The sequence below is a fragment of the Rosa chinensis genome, chromosome 5 (genome assembly GCF_002994745.2).
Source record: "Rosa chinensis cultivar Old Blush chromosome 5, RchiOBHm-V2, whole genome shotgun sequence".
Taxonomy (NCBI): Eukaryota; Viridiplantae; Streptophyta; class Magnoliopsida; order Rosales; family Rosaceae; genus Rosa; species Rosa chinensis.
Window position 1 is genome coordinate 10,808,590 of NC_037092.1, and position 26,668 is coordinate 10,835,257.

At 38.2% G+C, this 26,668-nt stretch overlaps 4 protein-coding genes across 4 annotated transcripts in view; all 4 read left to right on the forward strand.

Moving 5' to 3' along the window:
* The first annotated feature begins 1,053 nt into the window (after positions 1-1,053).
* LOC112164816 (BTB/POZ domain-containing protein At1g30440) lies at positions 1,054-5,852 on the forward strand. The gene is made up of 4 exons (XM_024301145.2): positions 1,054-2,211; positions 2,940-3,009; positions 3,217-4,443; positions 5,095-5,852. Exons 1-4 carry the CDS (start codon positions 2,153-2,155, stop codon positions 5,653-5,655), a joined length of 1,917 nt encoding a protein of 638 aa, XP_024156913.1. The 5' UTR covers positions 1,054-2,152; the 3' UTR covers positions 5,656-5,852.
* A 748-nt stretch (positions 5,853-6,600) lies between these two features.
* Positions 6,601-16,655, forward strand: LOC112164551 (cation-chloride cotransporter 1). Its single transcript, XM_024300775.2, has 13 exons — positions 6,601-7,058; positions 7,958-8,107; positions 8,341-8,419; positions 8,936-9,027; positions 9,854-9,968; positions 10,254-10,354; positions 10,541-10,602; positions 10,824-11,036; positions 12,260-12,374; positions 13,230-13,424; positions 14,205-14,605; positions 14,883-15,044; positions 15,437-16,655. The coding sequence occupies exons 1-13, from the start codon at positions 6,889-6,891 to the stop codon at positions 16,525-16,527; spliced, it is 2,946 nt and encodes a 981-aa protein (XP_024156543.1). The 5' UTR covers positions 6,601-6,888; the 3' UTR covers positions 16,528-16,655.
* A 6,330-nt stretch (positions 16,656-22,985) lies between these two features.
* Positions 22,986-26,653, forward strand: LOC112165577 (cationic amino acid transporter 1). Its single transcript, XM_024302138.2, has 3 exons — positions 22,986-23,127; positions 23,224-23,651; positions 25,086-26,653. Exons 2-3 carry the CDS (start codon positions 23,225-23,227, stop codon positions 26,492-26,494), a joined length of 1,836 nt encoding a protein of 611 aa, XP_024157906.1. The 5' UTR covers positions 22,986-23,127; position 23,224; the 3' UTR covers positions 26,495-26,653.
* Positions 23,005-26,668, forward strand: part of LOC112165578 (cationic amino acid transporter 1) — a 29,491-nt gene continuing 25,827 nt past the window's right edge. The window contains exon 1 of the mRNA XM_024302139.2: positions 23,005-23,127. The gene's annotated coding sequence lies outside the window, so the exon portion shown is untranslated. The remainder of the gene's footprint in view (positions 23,128-26,668) is intronic.

Consider the following 26,668-nt stretch of genomic DNA (forward strand, 5'->3'; position numbering starts at 1 on the left):
TGGTAGTAGAGAGATTCTTGGGTCTTTTATGCTCCACTTCTACACGACAATTGTTTAATACTTTGGAAAATTTCCATGCAGCAGTTCAATTGAATAATATTACTTCGAGCAACTGTTCGGTCTGTGGAAGTGTAAATGAATATACTATATGTAGTCATTTTTATTTTTTTATTCTTTTTCATATTCTACCTTTTTGAGCTGGGATTCTCCTAACTGCTATGGTGGTTGACAGACATGGTGCGAGGGCATATACACATGGTTACATGATAAGAATAACCACAATGCCTAATCAATAATAGGTATCAATGCATCATTGTCATAAGAATATGATTTTATAATTAGTTGCTTCATGCATTATGTGGAATGGACCTCTACCATTAATTTGTTTGGTTTGTGTAACTTATAAAATGAAAAATGTGTTAAGTTGGACATCAATAAAATTGAAAAATTTGGATATTCATTTTTTTTAATTATTATATAATGTAATTCAATGATTAAACTGTTTATTTTTTAGGTTATTCACAAATCATTTTAGTAGGAAACATCATTTTCAAGGCTGTACGAGATGAACAAAGCTAATTCATGGAAATGGCAAGGTGGACTTGCAGCCTATTTTAGCCATTTGCAGGTTTGATTCAAATCATTTTAATAGGAAAAAGAGCCTTGAAAATGACGTATGAGATGAACAAAGCCGGTTGAAGAACATCGCACGATGGACTTGTAGCCCCTTTTAGCCATTGGCAAGTTTGCTTTGTTGCCCTAATGATAGGTCAAATTTTGATTAGGATTAGGGTAGTAAAGCCACTTCATCAAGATCTCAAAAAATGGAGTAATGCACATTCCAAATGCCTTAAATTTCCATTAAAGCTCCTCCTAACCGACCCTTTTGGAGCATATATCTCCATCAATACAGGGAGGGCAGGTCCCCCATTCTTGCATGGGACAATAATTTCAGCAGAATTGACCGTCGCTCTCTTAATCCACACATTACCATCAAATTCAAAACTTTTTCTTTTCTTCTCAGAACGAGTCAATCCAATCCCACTGATAATATATACAACGCCTTTCAACTGTTTTCCCATAAGCGTAAGTAACGCTTCCCACATGGCCTAGCTGGACGAAACAGATAGATGTTGTTTTACTAAACCCTTAAATTCTCTTTAATTAATTGCATAAAGATTGAAACTTTTTTAATTTTTGGCAAAAAAGATTGAGTCTTTACTATTTAAATTGAATAACAGTGGTTTTCTAGTATATTTTATCATTAAGATTCTTCTTCTCTGGAACCAAGTTCTAGAATGGCAATGAGTGTGTCTCAAGCCAAACGACCCCACGAAATTGTGGAGGGTAGGTCTGGAGGAGCGTGAGAGCTGCTGCCATTAATAATGGCCATGTTGGGGTCTTGGGCAAATGGGTCTTTGCTTTATCATGGTTTTTGAGGGACATTAAAATTGGGGGGGAGGTCTTTTACTTTAATTTAATGGGTGTCAGTGGTTTTGGTCCCTTGTGTCTCATATGGGTTTTAATTTTGGATATTTCTGGGTCGTTTAGAGGTTGTGCTGAAATCAATTAGTGGCATCTTGTGGTTTTGTTTTGGGGGCAGAGGAAGAAAGGGGTTGACCTAAGTTTTTGCTCTGTAAATTAGGATTTTTGTTTTGGTTGGACTAGGTTTGTGGGGTTTTGGGTTTCAGATTTGGGTTGTTTTTGGAGGTGGGTGTGTTTTAATGGAGTTGTTCTAGAGGTTTTTCGAGGATTCAGAACTGGGTTTGTGGAGGAATTCAGGAGTTCAGGTTGTTCTATTATATCTACAGGTAACGTTTCAGGTCAGTTTTGGCAGAAGATTTAGTGGGTTCTTGCAGCTTTTTGGAGGCAGTTAAGTTAGTAAAGAAAAGCTGCTGCATTGTTCTGCGGTTTCAAGGTTCTTAAAGACTTGGTTTTGAGGAATTGGTGTTTGGTTCTTCAGCTTTTTTCTCAGGCTGGTTTTGGCTTCAAGGAAATAGCTTTCTGGGTTTCTGTTTCTGCTTATGAAACTGCTCTGGTTTGGGCATTTCCTGGTGTGAATTTGAGTTCTCAGCTTGAATTCAAGGTAGCTGCTGAGCTTGGCTGCCTTGGAAGTTTGGTCTTGAAGTTGGCTACCGACTTCGTTGCGAAAATGGCTTGCATGAAATTGGGATCTAAAAGTGATGCGTTCCATAGACAAGGACAGGCCTGGTAAGCAACCTGACTTCTGTAGTTACCGTAATTTGAATGCAAAGTTTTGAATTTCTTATTTGGTTCATTTCCGTCTATAAAACTTGAATTTGTTATGTAGCTTCTAAGTTGGGAATTAGTTCGGAAAAATTCGAGCTGTTTGTTATGACTTGTTACTATGAAGATATCAAATTCATAGCTTGAATTATATTGACTTTCAATCTGCTTCAGACTTTGTGGCACAAATGTTTGAATTCGGAAGCATATATTGCTGTTTTTCTAGTGATTAGTGAAGCATCTCATACCCAGGTTGTGAATTTAAAGTCATGATGTAGATACCTCTTGCATTACGAGGTCTATGCTTCATGATTGATTTCAGAAATACCCAGTAAAAAATTAGGATAACAGAGCAATTCAAGTTTGTTACCTAAATGGATCTGGCTTCTTGCTCTTGTCTTTATGATAAGACAGAGCTCCGTGATGCAAAAAACCACAATTTGAGGTTTCACGTGCCATTTGAGAATCCATAATAAAGAAGCGGCCCTTCTGTATGCAAGTGGGGAACATTATTCCTCCTCATTGATCATTTATAGAAAAACCACAATATGTGCTTACAGATTTCTTAAAAGGGAAATGGATTTGAGCCTATTGAGTTCGTAGATGCATTAATTGCTACTGCTTGAGTGTAGTTGCCCTCATTTGCCCTTATTTGTTGACTGACATTTTAACTTCTCTTGTTGCAATTGTAGGTTTTGCACCACTGGGCTTCCTAGTGATGTTGTTGTTGAAGTTGGAGAAATGTCATTCCATCTTCATAAGGTAAGTTTTGTTCCTTTCATGTTTACATTTACATCATTTTGACAGGTATATTGTTGTCAATTGTAGTTACTGGATTGGAATTACTTTACAACTTCAAATATAGTTCACTAAGAAAATAGTCTCATTATATGCACTATGTTATACTGGTAGTTGAAATTGAACTTTTATTTGGTTGCCAAGTTCATACGTTACTTGTCTTTGATGCAGTTTCCTTTGCTCTCAAGAAGTGGGGTCATGGAAAGATTGATTTCAGAAGCATCTGAAGAAGGAGATGAAGCATGCAATATAAACCTCCCTGATATTCCTGGTGGGGCTAAAACATTCGAATTGGTAGCCAAGTTCTGCTATGGGGTGAAACTTGAACTGACTGCTTCAAATGTTGTATACCTCCGATGTGCTGCTGAGCACCTTGAAATGACTGAAGAGTATGGGGAAGGCAATTTAATCACCCACACCGAGTCCTTTCTCAATCAAGTAGTTCTTCGAAATTGGAAAGATTCTCTGAAGGCACTTCAAACATGTGATGATATTCTCCCTTATGCTGAAGAACTTAACATTACAAAGCGATGCATTGAGTCACTAGCCACAAAAGCATCTACTGATCCTAATCTGTTCGGGTGGCCTGTTAAGGAGCATGGAGGCCCCATGCAAAGTCCTGGCGGGAGTGTCCTGTGGAATGGGATAAGTACAGGAGCAAGACCCAAAAAATCAAGTTCAGATTGGTGGTATGAGGATGCGTCAACCTTAAGCTTGCCTCTATATCAGAGATTGATCTCCGTCATGGAATCTCGTGGTATCAAACAAGAGATTATTGCAGGGTCAATCACTTCATATTCTAAGAAGTATCTTCCTGGGCTAAGTCGGCGTCAAGGAACTAGTGAGTCTAGTACCCGTCTTGCACCAGCGTCTTTGGGCTCCCCGCCATCCGAAGAAGACCAGAAGCTTTTACTTGAAGAGGTGGATCGGCTACTTCCATTGCAGAAGCGTCTAGTCCCAACCAAATTCCTATTTGGTCTACTTCGGACAGCCATGATTCTTCGAGCCAACCCATCCTGCATCTCAAATTTTGAGAGAAGGATTGGTATGCAGCTTGATCAAGCTACTCTGGAAGATCTTTTGATGCCGAACTTCTCTTATTCCATGGAGACACTCTACAATGTCGATTGTGTACAACGTATATTAGACCACTTCCTTGCCATGGAACAGATCGCAGGTGGGGCATCTCCAGGTTCGGTCGAGGATGGCCAGCTGATTGGGTCACCTTCATTGACACCAGTCACGATGGTAGCCAAACTCATTGATGGATACCTTGCAGAAGTTGCTCCTGATGTTAATTTGAAGCTCCCCAAGTTTCAAGCTTTGGCTGCTGCTGTTCCTGAATATGCCAGACACTTGGATGATGGTCTCTATCGAGCTATAGATATATATTTAAAGGTAATAGTTATATGATTGTTGATAAGCTTGAGCATGCATTATTCTTAATTCTCATTTAAAAAACTTTTTGACTGTGAAGCTGATCCATTATGCCATACAAAAATCACATCATATGTTACAAATATGAATTCTCTCAACCTTGTTAGTGTTTATACTTTTAACTGTGTGGGTCATATTACAATATGAATATGGTTAAGGTATGGGTCTGGTTTTTGCTGTTGGTTTTCTCTGTTGTGGACCGGACGTTTTTGTATCAATCATTCATTGTGATCAAGAAAACTTTTTTTTGTTTTTCTTTTAAAGTGTTATTCTCATGCATTTTATTTCTGTTCTCTGTGATTGTACTTGTACCTGACCTGAGAGTTGACAGAACCTCTAGTTTTTGTATTTGTCTCAACCTGAAAGGCTTAAAACTAACTAATGTGACCAAGGTAGAATTATTTATCTCCAATCCTTTTCTGTTTGGTAGATTTATGTCTTTTATGTGTATACAGCAACGATTTTTAAACATGCTGCTGGCTGACAAATTATGCTAACCACAATCTGAAAAGATGTTGTCACTGAGAGAAAAATGAATCACAAATCAGACGTGTAAGTGCACTCTTATTAACTATGATAATGGCTTAATGATCTCTGGCTTTCAACTTGCAGTCGCACCCATGGTTGGCTGAGGCTGAAAGAGAACAGCTCTGCAGGTTGATGGACTGCCAGAAGCTTTCCTTGGAAGCTTGCACTCATGCTGCCCAGAATGAGAGGCTACCGTTAAGAATAGTTGTTCAAGTTCTCTTCTTTGAGCAGCTTCAACTTCGGTCTTCAATTGCCGGCTGCTTTCTGGTTTCAGACAATCTTGATGGATCAAGGCAGTTAAGAAATGGGTTCTCTGGCTTTTCGGGGTCTAATGAGGGAGGAGGTTGGGCGACCACTGTGAGGGAGAATCAGGTTTTGAAGGTCGGGATGGATAGTATGAGGATGCGTGTATCCGAGCTTGAGAAGGAGTGTTCCAACATGAGACAGGAGATTGAGAAGTTAGGTAAGGTAAAAGGTTCTAGCACGTGGGGAAACGTATCAAAGAAGTTTGGGTTCAAGATCAAGTCCCAGATGTGCAGTGCTCAAGAGGGATCTGTTAGCAAACAGCTCGACGGAAATGAAAAAGTTGAGAAATTAAAGGAGGGGCATGGGAAGCAAAAGAAAGCCTCCTTAAAAGATGAATGAAGCCTTTCGTTTTCACCTTTGTTTTAACTCCAATTTATTTGATTTCAGTTCAGTGACTAAAATCCCACTTCTGATTCTCTGTGGTATACCTGTTAAGCTGTATCATTATCATCTTAATTATGTGTAGTGGAGCTGGATAACAAATCTACTCTGTAATTTGTTTATTGTAATAGTAGCAATCTCTTTTTCTCTGTGCAGATCTCTCTTTTTTCGACCATTCTATTGTAAACCTTTGAATCTATTTGTGTATTAGTATTCCTTCGTATCTACTCAGCCTTAAAGCACCATCTTTGGTAAAGTTGATTGGCTCTAAGGTCTTTACTTGGATTCTTATCAAGATTCACGGATTAAAGAAATATCCAATTTCTAAAACAGATGCATGCAAGTTCCTAAAACCCTTTTCAATTGTTTTCGTTGCAAGTCATCCCTGCCTTATTGCCGTCCATGAGTCCTTTCATTTTTCACATGGTGATTTGGGCCTCCGATGCATTCCTCTCGTGTTACTTGAGTTAAGACTCGTGCGCTCCCTCACATAATATTGAAAATGTTTATAATTATCTATAACAACACGTGATTATCAAACTAAACATCAGAATATCATTCTTAAATAATGTTGAGAATGTTTATAAAATATCAATAATAATACAGTAATTATACATCAGTACATCAAAATATCAATAATATATCTAGTTACGTATGTTTATTCATTAATCACGCACTAGAAATATCAAGTTGAACTAATTTTCATAATTCTGATGAAATTAAAATAAATAATACCGTAAAAAGATACCAACGAAACCTCCATAACGAATCAATAAAACAGTAAAAAAAAAAAAGAGTAAAAAACCAAGAAAGAGAAAAGAGGTTGAAATTCTTATTTTAAGAGCGCAGAGATTGGACCCTATAAAAGGCGCGTGGAGGCGGTGGTGTCAAAATTTTTGACGTCCCTTCTTCTCAATTCACCATTTCCTTTTCTTCTCTTTTTCCTGCGTTTGCCTAATAAGAAAACCCGGACTCTTCTCCTTCTTCGTCTCCACCTTTCTTCAATTCAACGACGGCTCTCTCTTTCTCTCTCTCTCTCTCTCTCTCTCTCTCTCTCTCTCTCTTTTTCTCGATCACCGCCATTGTTAATCCCCTCATATACCTCAATCTCTCTTCATTTCACCCCCAGATCTTCGACGCCGATCCAAATCTCAATTCTTCCAACTGGTTTTCCATTAGATCCGAACCGAAATGGACAATGCGGACGTCGAAGCCGGCGGAGACGACGAGTTCCAAGGCCGGAGAGGCCGCAAGTATCGTCCGGTGGTCGGCGACGACGATCGCGCCGTGCTTGAGATGTCGTCCATCGATCCTTCGTCCTCGTCTTCTTCCTCTCAGCCCGCTCACCAATCCTCGCTCAAGTATGTCTATCTTTATCTGAAAGATTTTCGGATTTTATTGGAGTTTGGCAATGAATTTGATGCATAAAATTGGTGTTTAAGTAAGCTCAGCTATTCTAATGACGAAACTATTGAAATTATTGGATTCTGGATACAATTTTAAGCTGAAAGTTTCATCTGGCTATATGAATAAAATCAAAGTAAGAACTATATCTGGTTTTGATATGTATTAGTGGTAGCTTTATAGTTTATAGTGATAGTTGTGTCTCTAGTAGATGTGCCTGATTTAGATATGTTACGGTTGGCGGTGCGGAGATGTTGTGTGATTCATTACCAATGCATTCGACTTTACTAGTGATGCATGTGCTGATGAGTTTCGTTTTGGAGCTTACGTCTGGATACGATAGATTTACACATTATATTGAAGTAGAAAATGCTAATGGGATGTGGAACTAATAACAAGTGTATTTTAGGGTTGCTTCTTTGAACTGACAATTGAAGCGATGTGCTACTAGTTTTACATCAGTTACTACTTTTTTTTTTTTTTTTAATCCCCACCCCATCCCATGGTGCCATTGAGATTTAGACCTGTGACCTCAACGGTGTCCGTTGTTCCAAATAACCAACAGGCCACATCTCTTTGGCCCATGCTAACAAATAGGGATATTTATGCGAACTGACATGAGAATTAGGGAGCCGAAGTAACTTGAATGATTGAGAAGTTTCAGATTGTTTGTTTTATATCAATAGTATCGTCTTGAATTTAGGTCAGACTTATAGAGGAAGTCGAGCAACATTTCTGTTGATTGGTGATTAAATATTCATTAAATGAAAAGAAGATCAAGCAACATATATACAGTAACAGGTTATGACTGCTTAAGATCTCTGTCATGTCTAATTGGTTTATTTACCATGGGCAGGAACATAAAAGTGAGCTCTGAGGAGAACCTTGGCTCTAACATAAAAGAAGGGTCCTCTGCTAGTCATGTGCAAGCCAACGGCCCCCAGAAAGAATCCAAATTGGAACTCTTTGGCTTTGATTCTCTTGTCAATATTCTTGGTCTTAAGAGGTATTTTTTTTTTTTGCTCTTTAGTCTTGTGTTTTTCTTGCTCTGTCTCCTATAAAGTGTGGATACTCCAAAAAATTCAGTATGGAGTATCTAACCCGCACTTCAAATATGTCTGCAACTGGCCATTCATTCATATTTGTTTGATTTTGGATTTTAATTAGAAAGTTATTCACTTATGTTTAGTATTGATTTTGTGATTGACCGGCTGAATTTGTGTTTTCTTGCTGCTCCAGTATGACAGATGAGCAAGCTGCAGCACCATCTAGTCCTAGAGATGGTGAAAATATTGCTATCACCCATGGAAGACCGAAGGTATGATAGTCCATTGAGCATCCTATTAGTCACTTAGAGATTACCTTGATGATTTTTCAGATTGTATGATAGCTCCTAGTAGCATGAGTCACCATAGTTATTGAAGTTGTGATCAAGTTAGGGACTTAATGTATACATTCTGCTTTATAATGGATGGCCCATTTTGTCTCTAGTTTAATATAATTATTCTTTTTTCTTTTATAACAAACAGAGACTTAAACAAATAAGCTCAGTAGAATACAATTTGCCAGACTTAGACAAAAGTCCGCCTTAAAAACAAGAAATTAATTATTCTGTCCTGCAGTTTCCTGTCAACAAGAAATTTATGGATAGCCATCCAAATCAACTCCGATGTGTTTAAAACAGGTTATGATGATTAATCAATCAACCAAGTAAAATAAGATCTGCTAGTAGACAGTAACCATAAATTGAATAACTTTTTCTGCTTTTTTGAATTTTGGTAGTGCACGTCTTGAAATTCTGATGGTATTCTGTATCAATGCTGCATTAATGCAGGATACTGCCGTCAAATCGGGTACATTGATGGGTGTATTTGTCCCATGCCTGCAAAACATATTGGGAATTATCTACTACATCCGTTTTTCTTGGTAATGCTCAGTGTTCATCTTGCTTTTCTTAATAAACTTGCTGTTTCTATAAAAGAATGAAAACAAAAACATAGAAATCTTGCTTTTCTATAGTTCTGTACTTTCCAATTTTTTGCAGGTAGTATGTAATGAATTATCATAATTTTAATGTATGATTGATTTAGTATTTGATCCTGTATGAAGGGTGCTATGGCCGAATTATTTTTTGAATCGTTAACAGGTTTTCTAAATACCTCATGCCTTGTCAATTGTCTTTGGTGTACTTCAGAATGTATTCTTTTGCGTATTCTGATGAGTTCGGTTTAGTTCCCAAAATTCAAAAGTTTATTTCATACTTTGCTTATTATGATCTAATTAAGCCAAAGGGGCTTGAGATGGTTTTTGAAAGACAATAAATGCCCTTTGCCTGACAATACAATAAAAAAAGATAATAAGGGACAAAACTATAGAATTAGTTTATTTAATTAAAATTAAAAATTAAATGAAAAATTAGAATCTGATCATGTTGGGGTAGTTGAGCACACTCAACACCCCTACTCTCTCTCTCTCTCGCTCTTTTGAATTTCAATTAATTTTCTATAGTAATTTTTTTACAAAAAAAGTTACCTTTTTATAAAAATAATGTCAATTGACACAACCAGTGAGGGTTGGCAATCGGGTTGTTTTTGTTAAATGTGAATACTTGTGGAACTTTTTGAAAGCTGGATATGAATCGACATGGAAATAGTGGGTGAAAAGAAACATATTGTTTGAACTTGAAATATATAACTTTTAAATAATAGTTATTAAATAATAACGTAGTTTTCTGATTGTATGAAAATTGCAGGATCGTTGGTATGGCTGGCATAGCTGATTCACTGTTGGTGGTTACATTATGTGGCACATGTACTTTCCTGACTGGAATATCATTGAGTGCCATTGCAACCAACGGTGCTATGAAGGTACTCTATATTTATGAGACTTAAAGACACATTACAGAGAAGGCAACAATTATTCCTATATTCAAGTAATTTGTTATTTGGTTTGTATTCTGTAGCTTCTAGTCTAACTGTGCTCTACATGTTAAAACACTTACTATATTACTGGCTTATGCATTTCATGTGAGGGTTACTCTGATACTGTATGTAAGAAATAATATATGGATTACAAGAATTATACTGCTGTCTCTGAATAAAGCTTTCAGAAGGAGATGATGAAGTCTTCTTTGTATTCACTTTGCTTTGTAGGGAGGTGGACCATACTATCTAATTGGTCGTGCGCTTGGTCCAGAAGTTGGAGTTAGCATTGGGTTATGTTTCTTTCTTGGAAATGCTGTTGCTGGAGCTCTGTGAGTTTTCACTGTTAACTTTATTGTGATCATGTAATGATATTATAATCATATGTATGCTTGGTGTCTGTGAAGCCAATGGAGTTGAGACTAGCAGAATATGTTATTCTCTTGATTGCTTTATGCATATATTTATATTGATTAGTGAACAGTACTGAACTTGAATTCATATTCTTGTGGTTTTAGTTATGTCTTGGGAGCTGTGGAAACCTTCTTGAAAGCTCTGCCAGGCGCTGGGTTTTTCAGTGGTAAATTTGTCGTAGTTCCGGTTGACAATCAAATTCTTGGATATATATTCATTTTTTTTTTTCAAGCCAATTTAAATATAAAATTTTGCACAGTTGGTGCACATGGCAAATATATACATCTTTTTGGGTCTTCTAGTATAACTAGATAAGAACTCTCATGTTTGATTAGTATTTAGGTCATTTATTGTATCTTACCAATTTTTTTCATCTTGTCAACACAGAAACAACAACAGTTAATGACTTAAAGACTTTAAATCTGAGTGTGCATGATTTGCAAATCTATGGGATAATTGTGACCATCCTATTGTGCTTTATTGTGTTTGGGGGAGTGAAAATAATCAATAAGGTTGCACCTGCTTTCCTCATACCCGTTCTATTGTCGATGCTGTGCATCTATATCGGGATTGCTCTGGCAAGGAAGGATTACCCTACAAGTGAGTATAGTATATATTTTTCTTTCAAGAAATGATGCTTATCAAATACATATATATATATATATATATATATATATATGTATGTATGTACAGTCATTCTTGGCTAAGGATGTCCTTACCTTAGCTTAAGAACGGATTTCAAGTTTTTGACCACTTTTCGATCACATATTCACATCTTAACCGTTCAGTTTTTAGGTCCTAATGTATAGATCATCTTTGCAAAATTTCAGCCAAATTGATGACCGATAAGGCATTTAAAACTGCAATTTACATTAATGAACACGAACGGTTCCGGTTCGACAGATTCGGTTCGTTCATTGGTTTAATCGAGTTCGATACCTTAACGATCATCAATTTGGCTGAAAATTTGCAGAAGTGATCTATACATTAGGACCTAAAAACTGAACGATTAAGATGTAAATGTGTGGTCGAAAAGTGGTCAAAAACTGAAAATCTGTTCCTAAGGCTAAGGTAAGGATATCCTTACCTGAGAAGGACTGTGTGTGTGTGTTATCTACACAGACATATGTTTTGCACGGAATAATGTTGCATGCAATTTTAAGGTACAAATAGGTAGGATTGATCCATACGGGTAGTTGCGCACACACTTGTGCTGTGATCCTATTGGGTTGTGGTGCGGTCAGATTGTTGTGTCTGAGTGCTGCTGCGTTCTTTCGGGATTTCAATAGTTGTTATTTCAAAGAAACTCAAATTGTTGTTTATACTCTTTGGTCCTTTATCAAAGTTGAGAAGTATTTCTAGTCACCTATGTATTTCTCATGTTTCCAAGTAAATACATTCTTTATAATCACTATTCTGAACTCCCATAGCGAGCTTTATCATCTGGTTCTACCAATAATAGTGTCTCTGTTTTTTGTTCTAACAATTACTCTCTGGAACAAAAGATGAATCAATGAGATGGACGAGAATTCCATCCAAACTCGTATGATGCATAAAGAAAATATTAAATGCTGATTCTTTGATTGGTTGGAAACTCTTGTATTATTTCACTGTGTTTTTAGTGCTCAAAGGCTTCATCTGGACCAGTTTCTTGACAATTAAATGACTTGTAGATAGATGAATAGCAGATCATCACGGTCACCTATATCATTTCAGTAACTTGACTTTGTAATACTTACATCCACTCAAATGTTTGTATTACCAGTTATTGGCTTATGTTTTGTGGCCTTAATTGAATAGTATTTCCACACTGTTTAATGCAGAGGGAGTCACGGGCTTTAGTTTTAATACGTTCAAAGATAACTGGAAATCGGATTATCAGAAGACTACTAGCGGTGGAGTTCCTGACCCTGACGGAGCTGTCTCCTGGGACTTCAAGTATGTCATGGCATCATTATTCCAAACTTTGATAGTTGTTGCCTGATTTAATAAATATGTGAACGTTGGCTTCTTCATATTCTTGTGTAGGACAATATTCTAATCACTGATTCGATCCATCTTCAAATTTTTTTTTTTTGGTGACATCCTTGTTCTATTTGGGCTCTACAAAAGATTCAGAATTACTTTCTGATGATGAAATTCCGGTTCAAGGGTTTAGGCTCTGACCAACTTCTTATAATTGCTCTTCTTTTAAAAAAAAATTCATTTATGTAGGCATTTGTATTTTTCCTTTGCCAAGTTGCCTCAATGTGTATATCTGCCCTATCCATTTCTCTTTCTTTAAATATATGGATGCAGCAATTCTTGACTTCCTCTTCATTTTAGGGAATACTCTCTTTCTTCTGTAATCTTGTATTTTGGACCTGCTAGCTGCAGTGAAGTAACTTTTGTTTGTTCAAGAATTTTCTTTGTCCTATAGTTCTGAGAGAGATCATTGATCTTGTTTTCTGGTTGTGCCCTATGCTCATCTTTTTTTTCTTTTTTTTCATAAATAATTTTTTTTTTCTTCTTAAGAAAGGAAAAGAATTATTTGTAGGTTTTTTATTCCAAAAGCATAAATTTTTTTATTATGCTGAGAAAAAGTTTGTACTTTTCTTTATTAGCTTTCTTTCCATTATTTTCCTCTGAATCTTAGGAATTGGAGAAACTTTTCAAATACCTTAATCGTTTAAAGCCGATAATTTTTAAATAAAGCTATTCCTCCTAGGCATGATGGCATTTTAAATGTATTGGTTCAGGATGGTGAGAACATTTTCAATTGGTTCTAAACTATTTCATTGCTTTTGTTTCCAGTGCAATGGTCGGTCTCTTTTTCCCTGCCGTGACAGGAATTATGGCAGGTTCAAATCGATCAGCCTCACTGAAAGACACTCAGCGGTCAATTCCTATTGGAACATTGGCTGCAACTCTTGCAACTACTGTTATGTACCTGATCTCTGTGTTAGTATTTGGAGGACTTGCCACCAGACATTTGCTTTTGACTGACAGGTTGGCAGATTTTTATAGTTCTTTTTATTCCCCGATTTCTCTGATCTTTTGGGATGCTGATAAATTTTATAAAATAAAAATAAAAATAAAAGGTCAAAATATTATTAAAACCAAGCCTGCAAATTAAAACCCGAGGTTGATACTGCTCAAAACTCTGATTTCTGTCAACTTCAAATGCAAAAATGCTGATTTAAGGCTTTATGGGCATAGAAAGAGAGAAATGGTTTAGGGTTTATCTATGAATATCTATAAAGTATGTGAATACAAAAGAAATTATGTAAATATTTATGAATATTAAGAAAATTCAGAATCTAAAGCACAAAATAATGATAAACAAAGTTGCATCAATAACTACATAAAAGTAAAAAATGATTAAGCAAAAAAAAAAAAAAATGTCAAATTCATAGTACAAAATAATGATGAACAAAGTACCATTGAAATGGGGAAGTAGCTGGACTCTATATGTAATGTACTGTCCCGATTTGACAACAGAGCAAAGTGGTTTAGAAGAGATGGGCGTATTTGAGAAAAGGAGGTTGAGGAGAGAGAAAATTAAGATCAGAAATAGATGCAGTATGGTGAATAAGCACCAGGGTGTGGGTAGTTATGCAAGGTTGAATGATAATCGGAGGAGTATGATAACATGATTTGAGTGAGGATAACATCTCCCTAATTAAATTTTTGGCCAATAAATTCAAAAACTAGAGGTATCTCTTTATATTAGTTAGTTTATGTACCTTATTGATTGTTTTATTGCTGAAACCAAGGTTTCTGTTGCAGGCTACTTTCGGCTACTATATCTTGGCCTTTCCCAGCATTCATTTACGTGGGAATAATTCTTTCAACCTTAGGTGCTGCTCTTCAAAGCCTGACTGGTGCTCCCCGTCTGCTTGCTGCAATAGCCAATGATGATATCTTACCAGTTCTTAACTACTTCAAGGTTGCAGATGGGAGTGAACCTCACTTTGCTACCTTATTTACCGCATTCCTTTGTATTGCGTGTGTTATAATTGGGAACCTGGATCTTATCACACCAACTATAACTATGTTTTTCCTTCTGTGTTATGCCGGTGTGAACTTATCTTGCTTCCTTCTGGATCTCCTAGATGCTCCCAGCTGGCGTCCTCGGTGGAAATTCCACCATTGGAGCCTCTCTCTTCTTGGAGCTTCACTATGTATAGGTATGCTTTGACTTATTTTGTACTGTGTTTTCACTACTGTGCCTTTTCTTTCTATAGACAATTTCATCAAAGAAGGTGAATATGATTCCATGTAATTTGTGCGACCAGATACAGACCATGCCCAGTATTAATTGCTGTTATTACTGTTAGGATGCATTAAATAATGTCTCCCATTGTTATAGTGTGGTTCATGTTCTTGTACCTATATGTGTGTATAAGCAGTTCAAATTTGATTTGCTTTGTAGATTATATTTATATGCTGTGTATTTTGCTGCAGTGATTATGTTCTTGATCTCTTGGGCATTCACTATTGTGTCGCTAGCCCTTGCAAGCCTGATATATTATTATGTGAGCATCAAAGGAAAGGCTGGGGACTGGGGTGACGGTTTCAAGAGCGCATATTTTCAGCTAGCTCTCCGAAGTCTTCGATCGCTAGGAGGTGTGTGTACATTTAAACGTTACAGTTCTAATAAGTGATGGTCATTTTAGTGGGATTCTTTTTTACTTTTTCCGATTTTGAATTATGAAAATATTTTGCTGTTCTACTAATGGATGTAGTACCCTTGCATGTCCATGTCCTCTGCATGCATCTCTGTACCCTATTTTTCTTGTTTCATTACCTATGGGGTCTAGCAAAGCATATGGCAATGGGTAGAACTGAGTAATTTCATAGTGACTCTAGTTAGATATCCTTAAATGTTCTACCTACTATTGAATGTTTTGAGCCACCAAGGTTATATGCACTTTGGGGCACAAGGAACTATATATCACTGAGAATATGCTTCTGTGCAACTCTATTGAGCTTTTTCATGCTTAACTTTTCACTTGCAGCAAACCAAGTGCACCCAAAGAATTGGTATCCCATCCCCCTGATATTCTGCCGGCCTTGGGGGAAGCTGCCAGAGAATGTACCCTGCCATCCCAAACTTGCCGACTTCGCCAACTGCATGAAGAAGAAGGGCAGGGGAATGTCTATCTTTGTGTCTATTCTAGACGGTGATTACCATGAATGTGTTGAAGATGCCAAGGCTGCCTGCAAGCAGCTTGATGCTTACATTGAGTACAAGCACTGTGAAGGTGTAGCTGAGATTGTTGTCGCCCCCAGTATGTCTGAAGGCTTCCGCGGCATTGTCCAGACAATGGGTCTTGGCAATCTCAAGCCAAACATAGTGGTGATGCGGTATCCTGAAATATGGCGTCGCGAAAACTTAATAGAAATTCCAAACACCTTTGTTGAAATAATAAATGATTGCATAGTTGCAAACAAGGCAGTTGTTATTGTCAAAGGTCTTGACGAATGGCCCAATGAGTTTCAGAGGCAGTATGGTACTATTGATCTCTATTGGATAGTAAGAGATGGAGGTCTGATGCTTCTTCTCTCTCAGCTCCTCCTCACTAAGGAAAGCTTTGAAAGTTGTAAAATTCAAGTTTTCTGCATTGCGGAGGAGGATACTGATGCAGAGGGGCTCAAGGCTGATGTGAAGAAGTTTCTGTATGATCTTCGAATGCATGCAGAAGTCATTGTTGTAACAATGAAGTCGTGGGATATGCAAGCAGACAGTGGGGCTCCTCAAGATGAATCTGTGGAGGCTTATAATGCTGCTCAAAAGCGGATAGCTGATTACTTGGCCGAGATGAAGTCAACAGCTAAGAAACAAGGGACACCACTGATGGCGGATGGGAAACAGGTCGTTGTGAATGAGCAGCAGGTGGAGAAGTTTCTTTACACTACTCTGAAGTTGAATTCAACAATACTCAGATACTCGAGAATGGCTGCGGTCGTGCTCGTTAGCTTACCTCCTCCTCCAGTCAACCACCCAGCATACTTCTACATGGAATACATGGATTTGTTGGTGGAGAATGTGCCTAGACTTCTGATTGTGAGAGGATACCGTAGGGATGTTGTAACTCTATTCACGTAGTTTCAGGGGACTGCAACGTGGGATGGTATATTGCCACATTCAGTTATTGTTCATATTCTTTCTTTTTTAAATTTTTGTAGTTTAAATTTTACATTCATTCTTTTACCATTGTTCATTTGTTCTCTCTAGAGCGGTGTTTTTCTGGTTCCCCATTAACTTGTCTACATCGAAATTTTGACATACGTCCCTTTTCAGGATGTTAAATTTTCAGTAAAATGTTTGCTATATTAAATGAGAAAGTATCAGGGCCGGGTTTGGGCCTATGCCCCCAAATATATATATATATATATATATATATATATAGACACACACAGAGTCTGGCTACAATGCGGATGTGCACAATACGGATTTCAGGTTTTCACCTACTTTCCGATCACATATTTTAATCTTAATCGTTCAGTTTTTAGGTCTTAATGTATAGATCAACTCTGCAAAATTTTAGTTAATTTGGTGATCGTTAAGGCATCCAAAACTGCAAATTACAACAATATACACGAACGGTTCTGATTCCACTGATTCGGTTCGTTCTTGTAAATTGCAGTTTTTGATGCCTTAACGATCACCAAATTGGCTTAAATTTTGTAGAGATGATTTATACATTATGACCTAAGAACTGAACGATTAAGATCAAAATATGTGATCGGAAAGTGGGTGAAAACTGAAAATCCGTACTAAAATTTCGGTACAGACGTCCGCACCTGGGAAAAATCCTATATATATATATAGTTGAGTTCATTGTTTTTGCTTAATTGGAATGACTATTTTGCCCTCAGTTGTACAGTTTTTTATGGCCCTGCCATTGAGTTCACTATATCTCTTCTTCTTTTTTTGGTGGGGTGGGGGAGTTTTTGGAGATTGGATGAGTTTTTTCTTCTACAGCTCTTTAGGGTTCGCTTTTGTCTAACTAAGATTGAGAGAGTAGGATTGTTTTTTCTCTGTCTAACCAAGCGCGGGTAATCTTTCTAGTTATATTAAGGAGGTAGGAGTATATATAGGACGAGACGCGCGAAAAGAAATGATGTAGAGTAGAGACGGGTTCGAGTGGTCAAATCATGCGTGGGTTACTTGAGCGACTAGGCGTGAGCGTGAGCCTTCCCAATGTTCTTTTTCCTTCCTTTTTGAGGGTTCCCAATGAACGAAGTTACTGGGTGAGGGGGAAGGAAGAAGGAGCATCGATGCCATTTACTGAAGATCCCAAGTGACCTTTTCACTGTCTTATCGTCACTGGTGGAGCTGTGCTGTACTGCATGGATTCTTCTCACTTTGCAGATGATATGATTGATTTGATACGAGCCAGTAGCAAAGCCATGCATGAAGACTGAAAAGCGTGTGTGTCTTCAATACTTCAGACAAAGCGACATGCTTGTCTCCAGACCCTCGGGAGATATGAGATTCGTTTAGGTTTTTTAATTTATATAAGACAGAATATTACAAATCATCACTCAATTTTTACTAGTTTGACACTCTAGTCACTCACTTTTTAAATATATCACTTTAGTCACTCAATTTTAATTATATTAATCACTCTAGTCATTTCATTAATTTTTTTCATTTGTCACAATATCAAGGATATTTTCGACCAACCAATTGTGAAAATTAAAAAATCTGAATTTAAATGAATGAGAGAAATGATTAAAGTGAGACAAAATATCTCTTCGGTGACTAAAGTGATTGATAGAGTAATAATTGAGTGACTAAAGTGATATATTTTAAAATTGAGTGACCAAAGTGATATATTTTAAAATTGAGTGACCAAAGTGTCGAATAAATCATATTTGAGTGACTATTTGTGAAATTCTCCATTTTTATCATTTATATTACATTAGTCTAAATAAAATACTAAACAAATTTTTGTCGGCAAACCAATAGAACAATGTAAAAACAGTAAAATGGACATTAAATTCTTCCGTAGAAAAATTAAAAAATTAAAAGCTAATAAAAAATGTAAATTTCAACATCACACACTTGCACGGAAGAATTAAATGTCATTCCAAGTCAATTAATTAAATATTAGTTTAATTTATTAAAAAATCTCCAGCACCATAGATTTACTCCTTCAGCCTCAAAATCGGCTCTTTATTTATTAATTGTATCCGATTTAGTTCATCTTTATGACACTCCTTAAAGCAAGATGCTACAAATGGAAACAAATAGAGGGGTAGGTTCATTGGATTCCATTGGGAGTGAGGCCTCACCCACGTACGTATAACCTATTTATTAGGTTATTAAGTGCATTGAAGAATTTTCAATTTATTAGTTCTAATCAAAATCAGATTCTCTCCTTATAATATGAGAGGTAACATCTACACAGTATGAGCCTGCATTAACTGCAAGCCTGGAAGATAGGTAATGACAGCTGATCGATTAGTTCTGAAGTCAATACAATGACAAGGCAGTGACCACTTTAGCTCGTCAACCAGCTGGTCGCAAAGTCTGTACCAATAGCTTGGACTTGGATTGTTGGAAGTTTGGAAGCCATTAATGTGCCCTAGATTTATTGGAGTAGAATCGTAGATGGGGGTTAACCTCATAAACCCTACCTTCACTGTGAGCCTGTGACCGTCTCACATTTCCATCTTGTCTTTTATTGCATGGACAAGTAGGGTTTCCTTGATCACTTTAAAATTTCATGAATAACAAAAGCTTTTAAAATTGGGTTTTTGTCCATTTATCCCATTTCTAGGGATTTTTTTCCCACTTACCCCATTAAGTTTTTTTAATTCTCTCTTACCCAATACACTCTAAGGGAGTCTTCCCTAATACTCCATTAAGAATTTTTTTTTAATACCATTTTACCCCTCACCCCTTTGTTACTTAGAGAGAGAGATAGAGAAAATGGAAGAGAGAGAAACCATAGGAGACTTCGCCGGAGCTTGTCACCGGCCGCCGGACTCCGGTCACTGGCCCCCAGAATCCGGCCAACTTTCGCCGGAATCCGGCCAACTTTTGCCGGATTCCGGTCACTGGCTGCCACCCATCGGAATTTGCTGAAAATCTCACCGGAAAGTTTTTTTGCCCCTAATAGACATCTATTGCTCCCTAATAGACGTCTATTGCCCCCCAATAGACGACTATCAACCATGTATTGCCCCCCCAGTAGACTTCTATTGCCCCCCAATAGACGACTATCAGCCATGTATTGCCCCTCAATATACGTCTATTGCCCCCAATAGATGTCTATTGTCCCCTAATAGAACTTTCGGCTGCCAGAATATGAACTAATCTCCCTAAATTTAGACAAATAAAACTTTGTTTAAAGAAAAAAATGAAGAAATTATATCAATTTAAAAACGTCTATTGCCCCCCAATAGGCGCCTATTGCTCCCCAATAGAATTCTTTTTCTTCATTTTTCTTTCTTTCTGGGCCTTCTGCCTCCATTTTGCCAAATAAAAGAAGAAGAAAAGAACAGATTGTATAAAGTAAACAAGACCAAATTAGATGATGAACTTTTTTTCAAAGCTCTGCATGTGTAGAATAAGAACAAATTGTATAAAACTTTTTCTTTTTTCTTTTTTCTTTCTGCCTACACTTTACTATAAAAAAAAAAAATATTTGGCCACCCAGAGAAATACTCTGGGCACCATATCAGAGCAAACCGAGAAATCCTCTGCACCGGTCGGACGTTGGGTGTTGCTAAGGGATCCAAGCTCAGCCTCTGTAGCACTGTTGCAGGATAATAATGGCCTGAATCAGAAACCATGGTAGAGAGAGGCTGTGAAGGTGAGACTAGGACTGAGGTTGAAGACCACCGAAAATCATCAGATCCCCTTCTTGATTTCCCTCTCCAACGAGCTCAGCTCCGACAAGGCCCAGTCGACGCCGACATTCTGCTCCCCACTCAATTCGCCGCCTCCGACTCCTCGCAGAGGTGTACGGCGCTTGACCCCAAGCTCAATTACCGCCCAGTGATCAGTATTCTCAGCCATCCCGGTGACGGCGCCTCCGGTCAGCTCAGTAAAGTCCTGCGGAGCATCTGGATTTGGAGGCTCTAGTCGTCGCCGTTGCTATCGCCAGTGAGAACGCCGTCGACGAAGAAGACTGGAGGATCGGGGAGAGAGAAAAGCAGACGTCTTCGGAGAGAGAGAGTCTGCCGCGTCTGTGGAGAGAAAGTAGACAAAGTGGCAGCTGTAATTGATTAATTTGATTGAGGGTAAAATGGTCATTTGTTGTCAAATATGGTCATTTGCTGTCAAATTGTGTAGTTGGGAATAAAAATCTCTTACCGGGGTAAGTGGGATAATTTTTGTTCATTTTGGTGCTTTTGGTCAAGGACCCTTTAAAATTTTGGACCTTTTTTTCTTTTTCTCCTCTATGCAATTTTTTCTCCGATAATTAATTAGTGGTACAAAGAATAGTCATAGGGAGTGGTCAGGCACTGTGCTGCAATGCACAGTTGGAGCATTTCACATGCGCTGAAGGGGTTTATCTTGGGCCTAGGAAGCCTTTGGATTCCCCTTGACAAAGTCAAAAAAAAAAAAAAGTCAAACAAAGAATAGTCACAGGGTAAAGTCTTAGTCACAATGAGCTAAACAAAATTGAAAGACGAGATCATTTCTGAAGTGATGTAGTGGATTGGTCTGTTCTCAATATTCTGAAAACGGATTAGTGCTAATTGCGTATTTGTATTTGTTATGGATGAATTTTAGTTGTAATCCACCTCACTCATCATGTATTCATTCTACTCCACATGTATTGAGCCCATCAAACCTTCTGAATTCACATCCTTAAACACTCGTGGCTTTTAGCCGCTTGACTATTCTGGTCCAAGTTTTGGAAGTTTCAAAACTAGAAAAGGGTTAAGGTCAAAGTCAGTGGTTTAGCCAAGCAACTTATCAGAATTCATTCAAAACCGACAAAGGAGCAGAAAACAGTGGGGGATGACGATGATCTTCTATTGTTCTTAGACTTCTTATCTCAAACTCACAATATTTAGGGCCCGAGTCAGCGCCTCTAACTAGGACCATGTATTTCCTACTTGCAATATTATTCTTGGCCTCCTTGAGTGTAGCTTCACACTTACTACACATCCCCTTCCCATCCTTTCACATTCAAAGAGACTTGTTTTCTTCTTATTTGAGTTATTTCTATCCGAATTTAGTATAGGTTCTATCATCCTCATGGTTCTTGGATGAGCTAGAATTTTGCTGAATTATTTTTTATTCCCTTTAAGAAATATCTTATAAGTCATAATCTCAAAGAATATGTTCTGATACTATAAACTGTCTATTTCTAATCCAATAATATTTCACACGGAGTCACAGATACTTGTTAAAAACACTGTACTGAACACTAATACATAACACAACAAACCATATGAAGCGATCCGCGATCATTACTACAATTAGTTCGATATAATATTTTTATGGTGTGAAAGCAACCCACCTTATAATTTTCACACAATATCCATATGCATCTATGTTAAGTTAGTCAGACCTGATCTCATACCTTTTGATTTTTGTTAGTGGACCTCTTTTGCTAATCCAAAAAATTAATAATTATATGAACAATCATACAAGTTTAGAGCATAAAGGCAAGCGTATAACTCCAAATTGCCGTAACTAGTATCTTTCTTGTCTTTTTTTTTTTGAAGAGGTATCTTTCTTGTCTTTTCCTCTAGCTAATTAGCTGTTAATTAAAAGACTAAACCACAACACTTTCATACTGACAAGAAACACCGTACGTTTGCGGAGGTTTTGACAACCCGCCATTGGCCAGTTGGACGGATCCATCTATTTGGAGCCGTCGGGTTCCGACTTTGGTTTAAACTACTAAAACTCTTGTACACATTGTATCACACCCTTTCTGGCCTCGGTCACACTCTTTGTAATGTCCTTGCTCCTCACCCACAAATCACTGTCCCAACTGTCCTAATTACTTATTTACCAAAAAAGACAGCTTGGCAATAATCTCAAAATTGTAAAATTTAGCAAGTAATAAATGCAAATTCATCATAATAGTTTTATTTGAAGAATCAGCATATTAAAATATTTCAAGAATCTACATACTAAAATAGAATTACGTATCAACAACTTATCTCCGAAATAAAGTGTTATAAAACATATGTAAGAACACTAGTTATTAGTTCTTTGCTCGTATAGAACCTTAAACATAGTAAAGATACATAATTTCGTGTACTCTGAATCTGAAAAAATAGGTTGAAAGTAAATTCCTAATTAGTACCCCATAATTAGTGAGAAGATTTTAAACCTCCCATAATTAGTGAAGAACGAAGCTGTCGCCAGTTAGACATCTAAATTACAGCCGATCGCATTTTGATGGAGTGGGACCCACTGAAGATCAAACGGCCCAAAATCAACGTTCGTCGACGGTGTGAGCTCAGCAGCTTCACACGAGAATATATCGGGTCAACGAAGTGTGCGCGACTCTCTCACTATATATAACTGCTCTGCAGTGAAGGAGTTTTCCCGCGCCAACCTCCTCTCTCTCATCCTCCGACGGCCGGGCACCTGCAAATAACCTACTCCTCCCTCTTTCTCTAGGGCTCTCTAGATCCTCAACACATAAATGCAGTGTTGAAGTCGTTCTGTTGTTAATTAGTTTTCTCCATCTCTAGGGCTTTTTACTAGCGAATCAACAAGGTACGTGAAGCTTCTTATTTTTCTCGTTTACCGGTTTTTATTTTTCGGTGGATTCGAATTGGAATCTGAAGATATTTGGAGTTTGAAATTCTACAGGATGGGGATGAGCGGAACGGAACCGACCGGCGGCGGCGGCGAGGGGCTGAAGAGGAGGGGGTGTTCGTGCGGAAAGAACGATTTTCTCCCGGAGGAGTCGTTCGAGAGCTGGGGCAATTACGCCAATGCGCTCCGGTCGACTCCGGCGAGGTTCAAGGACAGGTTCTTCACGCGGTCCTCCGACAGCACCGAGCTGGTGGAGGTGAAGGCGCGGAGCCAGCACGAGATGAAGAAGACGCTTAACTGGTGGGACCTCATCTGGTTCGGGCTCGGAGCTGTCATCGGCGCCGGAATCTTCGTCCTCACTGGACTCGAGGCCAAGAAACACGCCGGACCCGCCGTCGTCATGTCCTACGTCGTCTCCGGCGTCTCCGCCTTGCTCTCTGTTTTCTGTTACACAGAGTTCGCCGTCGAGATTCCCGTTGCAGGTACCACTAATAAGCATTAATTTTTTTTTTCCTTTTTTTTTTATAATAAATATTTGTGTTTTTTAATTTCTTTTATTAGATTTTGTCTGCATATTATCGTCCAAATTTAACCGGCATCTTAGATGTTGATAAATGATTTTGACGGCAAGATTAGAAAATGGACCTTGATATTGATTTTGTAATTGAGAAGATTTTTTTTTTCTTCAGAAAATTAACCTATCCATGTGTTTGAGTTTTCGTAACTAAAATTAAGAACATTTTGGGCCTTTAGTGAATTTTACTTGGGTAGAATATAAAAGTTATGAATGATTTTCCTGGATCAAAACAATTACTCGGTCATATGAGCACAAATGGATAATTTTGATTGGGTTTGAACTCTTTCTAAAGTAGCCAAAGAACGTGATATAACGAAATATTAAACACCGCTCATTCTCTATGTCATTTTTTGTGTATTAGGGTTGTGAAGTTTGACTTAATTTTAAAGTTTAGGGAATGATTTTGGTAAAGATCCAACATCAGCTGCGCGCTCATATTGCAGAATCTTCATGAATATAATGCATTATGTTCACATAGATGCAATAATCAAATGTTTCTTTCCTAAAGAATTATTCCCAAATTCAAAGCATGTTCTAGTTTGACTAAATTGAGCTAGCACTTTCTACAGATAGAATTGTGGAATAATTTTAGGTGAAGATGCAACACACATCTAATGCTTATTGCCTTATTGCTTATACGTTCCGGAATCTTTTTGAATATTCCAAAACACTATTATAGTCCTGATCGAAAAGTCTAAAGTATTATATCTATTCGGGTAGACTTTTTTATATATAAGAAGACACCGATGCTGACTGGTAATAAGGAGAGCTCATTACGCTACAAATTATTGCCACATGCTTTGATAGATCGATTTATGGATTTGTTCATTAATTTGTTGATTTTTTTTTCTGACTTCTTGTTTACTTATAAAAGTCAATAGCATCAGGCCCGCACACAGTGTGTGGATCCCACCCTCCTAACCTGTCTTATACAAAATACAATATCTTACGTTGAAAATCAAGTAGCAGAGAAAGTCTCGATCGGTTATGCAAGTTATTTATCCATAATTTGATCTTTGTCGCCTTTTATATAGGGTTTGCGGTAATATTATGTGCTTATTACCGTCATACGTGATTGGTTTTACGTTACTGGGTTAGCATAAGAGAAAAGACACAAGAAAATCTGAGTTCTAGTTTATGAGATGATATATGGTTCTAGATTTTTGTGACTTGATCACATGCCAAATGCATTGCAGGTCAAGTAAATTAATGTCATATATGGAGTTTGTTATTTATTTTAATCTGGTTATTGCTTGTTAATTATGTTATTACTACTGTTCCTGGTTCTAGTGTCATAGTGTTTCTCGTTAATCCCATATTGATCTGGTTAATTTCTCAGGCGGCTCATTTGCCTACCTAAGAGTGGAGCTTGGGGACTTCGTGGCCTACATTGCAGCAGGCAACATCCTTCTCGAATATGTCATAGGCGGGGCGGCGGTTGCGCGTTCGTGGACCTCCTACTTCACCTCCCTATGCAACCAGGACGATTCCAATGCTTTCCGAATCACTGTCCACGGTTGGTCGGAGGACTACAAGTACCTGGACCCCATCGCCATTGGGGTTATCATCTGTATCTGCATACTCGCCGTCTTGAGCACAAAGGGCTCCTCGCGCCTCAACTACGTCGCCTCCATAGTCCACGTCATCGTCATTCTCTTCATCATCATAGCAGGTCTCACCAAAGCAGATACTGACAACTACAAGGAGTTTGCCCCAAATGGTGCTCGCGGCATCTTCCAAGCCTCGGCAGTTCTCTTCTTTGCATACGTTGGATTTGACGCCGTTTCAACCATGGCCGAAGAGACCAAGAATCCTGCTCGAGACATCCCAATAGGGCTGGTTGGGTCCATGGTGATCACCACCACGCTTTATTGCTTGCTAGCCGTGACACTCTGCCTTATGGTACCATATCAGGTAATTGATGTGGACGCTCCATTTTCAAAAGCGTTTGAGACCGTTGGTATGGGTTGGGCCAAGTATGTGGTTGCAGCTGGAGCTCTAAAAGGCATGACTAGTGTTTTGCTCGTCGGGGCAGTGGGTCAGGCCCGGTATTTGACCCACATTGCCCGAACCCACATGATGCCCCCATGGTTTGCTCAAGTTGATGCCAAGACAGGTACTCCAGTCCATGCCACAATTGTCATGCTCGCAGCCACAGCTGTAATCGCTTTCTTCACCAGCCTCGAAATTCTTGCTAACCTTCTCTCCATTTCTACGCTATTCATCTTCAGCCTCGTTGCCATTGCTCTACTCGTACGCCGTTACTATGTAACCGGCGTGACCACGGATGCAAACAGGAATAAGCTCATACTGTGCATTGTTATGATTCTCGCGGGTGCAATTGCCACTTCTGCTTACTGGGGTGTCAGCCATGATTGGGTAGGGTATTGCGTGACGGCTCCTATTTGGTTCTTGGGGACTTTGGGGATTTGGTTTCTTGTTCCACAAGCAAGGAGTCCAAAGCTTTGGGGGGTGCCATTGGTTCCATGGTTGCCTTCACTTTCGATTGGCATCAACATTTTCTTGCTTGGTTCGATTGATGGTGCTTCTTTTGCCAGGTTTGCAGTATGGACTGTGATTATCTTAGTTTACTACATTTTCTTTGGGTTGCATGCTTCATATGACACAGCAAAGGACTCTGAAGCTAAAAGGCTCGAGGGTGGGAAATACGAGACGAAGGTTGAAGGAACTAAGGACTCTGGTTTGGATGGTGCGTATAGCAAGGCCTCTACAGAACCTGCTAGTTAAGAACTTAAGATAGAGAGAGGTTTGATTTGTTTGGTGTGTCAAAAAATTCTTGTTGGTGTGTAATATTTTCTACTTTGACAATTAATTAGAAGCATTTGTTCATAAATAATATAATTTCTATTAGCAAATGTTCAAGTACATGCCTTTTACCTTTTTCTAGGCCGATGTGTAAAG

Bases quoted from the DNA above. Each gene is read 5' to 3' on its own strand.
- LOC112164816 (XM_024301145.2), top strand. From the start codon at position 2,153: ATGGCTTGCATGAAATTGGGATCTAAAAGTGATGCGTTCCATAGACAA. The intron at 2,212-2,939 runs GTAAGCAACCTG...TTGCAATTGTAG, and splicing joins CATAGACAAGGACAGGCCTG to GTTTTGCACCACTGGGCTTC. The intron at 4,444-5,094 runs GTAATAGTTATA...TTCAACTTGCAG, and splicing joins CTATAGATATATATTTAAAG to TCGCACCCATGGTTGGCTGA.
- LOC112164551 (XM_024300775.2), top strand. From the start codon at position 6,889: ATGGACAATGCGGACGTCGAAGCCGGCGGAGACGACGAGTTCCAAGGC. The intron at 10,355-10,540 runs GTGAGTTTTCAC...TTGTGGTTTTAG, and splicing joins AATGCTGTTGCTGGAGCTCT to TTATGTCTTGGGAGCTGTGG. The intron at 12,375-13,229 runs GTATGTCATGGC...TTTTGTTTCCAG, and splicing joins GCTGTCTCCTGGGACTTCAA to TGCAATGGTCGGTCTCTTTT.
- LOC112165577 (XM_024302138.2), top strand. From the start codon at position 23,225: ATGGGGATGAGCGGAACGGAACCGACCGGCGGCGGCGGCGAGGGGCTG. The intron at 23,652-25,085 runs GTACCACTAATA...TTAATTTCTCAG, and splicing joins CGTCGAGATTCCCGTTGCAG to GCGGCTCATTTGCCTACCTA.